At 42.3% G+C, this 6,365-nt stretch overlaps 1 protein-coding gene across 1 annotated transcript; it reads right to left on the bottom strand.

Annotated features, from left to right (window-relative positions):
* Window positions 1-4,115: 4,115 nt before the first annotated feature.
* LOC122025313 (UDP-glycosyltransferase 92A1-like) lies at window positions 4,116-5,849 on the bottom strand. The gene has a single exon (XM_042584097.1). The coding sequence runs from the start codon at window positions 5,579-5,581 to the stop codon at window positions 4,190-4,192; it is 1,392 nt and encodes a 463-aa protein (XP_042440031.1). The 5' UTR covers window positions 5,582-5,849; the 3' UTR covers window positions 4,116-4,189.
* Between the last annotated feature and the right edge of the window lie 516 nt (window positions 5,850-6,365).

The raw sequence follows: 6,365 nt of genomic DNA, 5'->3' as shown, positions 1-6,365 counted from the left end.
GTAATGGATCATTCAACACCCTTTGAGAGAATAGAGTAGTAATTCACTGAGGGGAGCTATCACTGGCTACACCTTTTCCTTTGTACCTGTCCCGCAGAGGTACCTCTCTAGAAGACTCCTGGGGTATTATTCCTTGGCCCAACTATTCTAATGACGCACGAAAAAATGCTCGGGGTCACCGAGTTGGTGAGAGAGGCGCAAGGAGCAAGCGAGCAGGGCCCTCCTCTTGAACCCCTCTCTCCCTTTGATGAGCGGTTGTTGATGCTTCCGGATTTGGTGGCGGTAACATACTACCAGTGTTGGCTTGTTGTTGTTGTTGAAGTAATTTCAATGATCTAGCATTGATGAACAACTCCAGATCTTCCTGTGTTAAGGTGGCAGTATTGAGTTTTCCAGCCTTCTCCATCGCAAAGCTTCAGATTCAGGCAAAGATTCCCATAGACAGTGCCAAACTTGATCCTGTCTGAAGACTATGAGATGGCGCGCTGGTTCCGATGGATGGCTGGTGGAAGAGTAATAAACTTCTCGCAATCTGAAGGAACTCGTCAACGATCATGCACACAATTAGATGAGCCAATAAAGTGCTAGTGACCTAAAACCGGAGTAGGAATCTCTGGCTAGACCCTCCAACGCTTAAGTCAGTCTCCTCTCTTGAAAGTGGAAGAAGAACAATGAATAAAGTGCCAAAAAGTAAGACTTTCAGATGCAAGTGTTTGCGTACCTTGCCAATGGAGAGCATTCTCCCTTTTATATCACCTCACATAACCTCCGCGATCGTGAGGTGGTCCCGGTTTGTTAGAGTTTGTTAAGTGATGGAAGAAAGTACAACCTGGGTGTTTCATGATAGTTTCAAGAATTTTTTTTTTTTACCCATAGATGTACCTCTTTTATCATTTATGCTCTGCACCATTACTGAAGTTGTTGAAGGAGAACGCCGTTATAACTGACTCATTAGTGGGAAACCAATTAGTTTTCAAAGGAAATCTCAAGGGAATATTCTCCGACAATTATGATAGGCTATCGCAATGTTGTCTGTTCTTTGTATGCTGAATGCATCTCAGTCGCTCCACCAAGTCGGCTGCACTACTTGTTATTGTATTAATATGCTCGGTCATACATTAAATATTGCCAAAACCTGCTTAGAAACTAATATAATACCCTTATTATGTCATAAGTTTACCTGATGAGTCATATAATGAAGCACATATGTTAGAACTATATTTTAGGGATACTATATCTTCAGGTAATTTAAACTCGTTCGACCTTTAATAGGCCAGACATATATAGAGAGTCATATGTTCAATCTATCCTCATTCGAACAATAGTGTGTGTATAAAGAGTTTTATGAGATGAAATGTTATCAAGTCCGCACGGGCTTTGCCCGGCCAGGTGTTCACAAAGAACCTTGTGTCTGTTTAGCCTTTACCCGGTCGAACGCGTACCAAGAGCTATATATAAGATTAAGTATCTCTGGGTCCGTCCGGACCTTTCCCGGCCGAGTGTTCACAGAGAAACTTATGTCTGTTTAGCCTTTACCAGGACGAACGCGTATCAAGAGCTATATATAGGATTAAGTATCTCTGAGTCCGTTCGGGCTTTACCCGGCCGGGTGTTCACAGAAAACCTTATATCCGATCAACCTTTACCTGGCCAAATGCGTACCAAGAGCTATATATAAGATTAAGTATCTCTAGGTCCGTCAGGCCTTTGTTCGGTCGTGTGTTCACAGAGAATCTTATGTCCGTTCAGCCTTTACCCGGCCAAACACGTATCAAAAGCTACTTATAGGATTAAGTATATCTGGGTCCGTCCGGACTTTGCCCGGCTGGGAATTCACAAAGAACCTTATGTCTGTTCAACCTTTACCCGGCCAAACACGTATCAAGAGCTACATATAGGATTAAGTATCTCTAGTCCGTCTGGGCTTTGATCGGCCGAGTACTCATAGAGAACCTTATGTTCGTTCAGCTTTTACCCGACTGAACGCGTAACAAGAGCTATATATAGGATTAAGTATCTCTGGATCCGTCTAGGCTTTACCCGGCCGGGTGTGCACAGAGGACCTTAATATTCGTTCAGGTTGATCCCATCCAAATATTTTACGCTAGAGTCATTTGAGCAAGATCCGACAATTAGATGATCAACTGACCCAAATGAGAATTACTTTCCTATCTCAACTTTAACCTCCACATCATCTTAACCATAATCTTCCTGTCATCTCCGTAACCTGCTCAATACAACCCACATCACCTACTATATGCATTCTAAAGAGGAATTATAAAAACAGTAGGAGATTAAAGGATAAAAAAGAGTTGTGGAGTAAATTTATAAAACATCAAGATCCTCACCCACATGCAGAAGGCAATGTACCATCTACATGTTTCTCTTACTTATTGGATAATAAAACCTTAAACTATTTTGATGATGATTTAATTGGGGCATCATGCATTTATATTTATTGCACATTAAAACGAGAAGCCAAGACATTAAAACCTAAATAGCAAGGGGAAAAAACTTTAAAAAGTGAGAATTGCAAAGATAAAGTTGGAGCACAAGAGAAAAATAAAAGTTAATCCTAAATTCTTTGAATACTGTAATTATAATTAAAGAAAAATAGTCCATTTCATTAGTTCGTTAAAATTCATGATTTTTTTTATATATATATAAACTATCAGATGGGATGTAAAGGAAAAAACAAAAATCCTAACCTTATATCCTTCGAGGAAATCCTAACCATTAGACATGGACACTAAGATGAGTAAATTATCTTTTTGTTGCACGTGAAGCACCAATCAAGTTCAAGTAGGATGTCAAGGTTAAGTCCTTCCGTGATAGATCTGATATTTAAATTTTATAATTATAGTATATTGTGGGGGATTTTTTTTCCAATGGATAGTAAATTTGAGAATGATTGCTGTCTATGTGAATTTTCTTAATTTAGCTGGATGATTGATGAATAATTTTCATAGAATTAAATTTATAATCCCCAAGATTAATTAAGCTAAAGATTTGGATAACTGATGTCAATTAAAAAATAAAGTACCAATCAAAGATTTATGTAACAATATTACTATCAATAAGCAAGGGATTTATATAAAGATCTTGGTCCATATTTTTTAATCACGGGATGGATCACATAAAATTGTGATCGGATCATGACGACGATCTGATCATAATTGATTGTGATTTTTCCTTAAGTTGATCGTCTCCCAGATTATAGTTTGAATTGAGACGAGTAGTCGGAGACTGCCCGAAAGCTTCCTCCCTCTTGACGACCAGCAATCTGGTCATCTGTCCATCATTGGTGGGCTCCGATCATCCACGCTGACTCAAACTATAACCTAGAAGGGATGATAAATTCAAGAAGGAATTGTAATTAATTATGATTAAATTATCGCTATGATCCAATTATAATTATATGTGATCCATTCTCTAGTTCAAACAATATAGACTAGGAGATTTGATTTTAGCCAAAACACGAAGTAGAAAGGTTAAACCATCAAAGATGATGATACAGTATGAATTTATATATATATATATATATATATATATATATATATATATATATATATATATATTATAGAAAGGTTAAACCATCAAAGATGATGATACAGTGTGAATTTATATATATATATATATATAAAAAGATTTTATCTTAAATTTTATTTTTTTATATAAAAAAATTTGTATCAACTATCTTATATATTCTGATATTATAAATAATATTTTTTAAAATTTAAAAAATGAATTCTATTTTTAAATATTAAAATATTATTTTTTTTCTAATTCTTATTTATCTTATATTTAAAACAAATAAAGAAGAGAAAAAAATTAAAATAAAAAGATATAATTATAGAAAGACTGATATATTATGATAAAGTAATTCATCTGGTTTAAATTTTAAATTTTGGAGATATTAATGCTCTTAGAAATCGTTCAAAATAGTAAATACAGATAATTTTATGATTAATAAAAGGGGATAGTACTAAATGGCAAAAATTTAGTCATTAAAATGAAATATTTTATATTTATTTTTTAGCTGGTATGGATTAATTAAGATGAAATACATTAATAGAATGTATATCTGGCCATTGAGATCTACCGAATAAAAACAATAATGGACGTGATTTAATTTATTCGAGGAAATTGCGTGATAATTAGCAAACTCAACAATTAACGATTAAACAAGTCAACGTTGACCAGTGGCCAAGCTCATGAACTCATCCAATGCACGCAACGACTCGCCGACCCCACCGTCGACATTCCCGTTCGCTACGGCCGCCGTAAGTGCTTCAGCGATCTCCCTGCTCCTGCGCCTCACCTCTCTGCCCCGTTCCCCGTCGTCCATCACTTCCTCCAGCACCTCCGCAGCTCCCGCCGCGGTTGTCACCCCCGCCCTCAGCACTTCCACGACGAGTTTCTCGTTGCAGAACTGCTCCGCTCCTATCGGCCGGAACACCAAGGGAACTCCGAACCCAAGGCTCTCCAGAGTCGAGTTCCAGCCTCCGTGGCTCACGAACGCTCCCACCGCTGGGTGCCCCAGGATCGCTCTCTGCGGGACCCATCCGCGCGCCACCATACCAATCCCCTGTCTCATCGCCGCATGTGGCGGCGCTTGGTTCACCGCCGGTGCAGCCCAAAGAAACGGCCTAGCCTGCCTTTCCAACGCTGCCGCCAACTCAGCCGCCTCCTCCGGTGGCAGCCAGTTCTGCGATCCGAACGATATGTACACCACTGACCGGGGAGAGTGGCGGTCGAGCCACGCGAGACACTCCGCAGCGACGTCTCTGTTGTCCACGACCGTGCCTCGACCCCCGGCGGCGGCGAACAGAGGACCGACAGCGAAGACCGGTTTCCCGTTCGACTTGGCCCACAAGTCGAGGAAGGGTTTCTCGATGGCCTCCGCAGTGTTCCACAGAAAGGCGCGAGAATGGCGGTAGCACTCCGCCTGGTGGCGCACGAACCGGCTGTTGGGGTGGTCTGGCATCGACTCAGCGGAGCGCATGTTGGGCGCCAACTTGCAGCGGCGCACAGTGACTCCGGGCACGCCTGGGACGGCGATCTCGTCGTCGTCGCCGTCGCGGCCATCAGCATGGGGGAGATTGATCCATATGGAATTATAGATGGACATGGCGTATGGACCGGAGGTGTAGAAGGTGGCATGGAAGACGCCGAGCTCCTCTGCAATGGGGGCAGTCCAGGCGAGAAACATGTCTGTGATGAGGCAGAGCAGGGGAGAGCTGGCTGCGAGGAGGGTGGTGAGGTAGGTGCGGAAGGGGGTGGGGAGGGCGTCCTGGACGGCGAGGTTGAAGCGGGTGACGAGATGCTGAGGGAGGGCGAAGGTGGTGTCTGCGTCAGGGGGGAGGCCGTGGTCGGCGGGGCGGAAGGGGAGGCCGACGGGGCGGATGCTCGGGGGGAGCTGGCGGCGGGCGAGGTGGGGCAAGTTGCCGCTGGTGGTGAGGAGGATGAAGGAAAGGGAAGGATATCGCGTGGAGAGAAGGCGAGCGAGGTCGAGGCAAGGATTCATATGGCCATGCGCCATGAATGGGAACAACACAACGACGCCAGCACTGGAAGCCATCTCTGTGATTATGTTCGTGTGACCTATCGGTTCCGTATTTATATTTTGCTGTGGCACCGTTGATATTAGATGGTCTGGAGTGGATTAATCCTCCGGGCTACCTTCTTCTCTTGATTTGTTTTCCGTTGCAAATCCGGCAACTCCTCCTCAGCCTCATTGGCATTGCCCCTAATGACATTACTCCTTAGCCATAAATAACAAAGATTACAGTTTTAGTTACAAAGACGGATTTAGATAGGGGATGTTCTGGACCATAGCTCAGCCTAAATAAAATTGTGTTTCGTTGTGTAGACAACTCGGCTCCGGACACATGAATATATACCCCTTCCTTTTCGTCGTTGACGAGCCTTAGCTTCCTCGGTTCCTCCTCCTTCCGATCGATCGCCGCTCTAACTTCCAAGGCACCTTGTGCCGGTGCATCTGCAGCCTACGTGTTTTGGTCCCTCTGAACGGAAAATGTTTACTTTTAAAAATATCTCATATATATGGGTGGGAACCGAGGAAGGAACCGAAGTGACTTGTTTACAATGAGCAATGCAGGTGGACACCAGATAGCGGTGACAATTAGAAAGACACGATAACAAAGAAACAAAATGGCATATGATTTCACGCTACATTCTTTTTATTTGAAAAGAAAAACATTTCACAAGGTACGCACAATGACGATACCTCCCATGAATCCTTTATTAATTAACTAACGAATGAGCTAGATTCCTCGTTGACTGTGTGCCCCCATTTAAAAAAAAAAAATCCTATAAATATATCATGGTTATCAAAATGTGAG

This window comes from Zingiber officinale, chromosome 9B, assembly GCF_018446385.1.
Source record: "Zingiber officinale cultivar Zhangliang chromosome 9B, Zo_v1.1, whole genome shotgun sequence".
In the NCBI taxonomy this organism is placed as follows: Eukaryota; Viridiplantae; Streptophyta; class Magnoliopsida; order Zingiberales; family Zingiberaceae; genus Zingiber; species Zingiber officinale.
This window is presented reverse-complemented; position numbering and strand designations above follow the sequence as displayed.

Bases quoted from the DNA above. Each gene is read 5' to 3' on its own strand.
- LOC122025313 (XM_042584097.1), bottom strand. From the start codon at position 5,581: ATGGCTTCCAGTGCTGGCGTCGTTGTGTTGTTCCCATTCATGGCGCAT.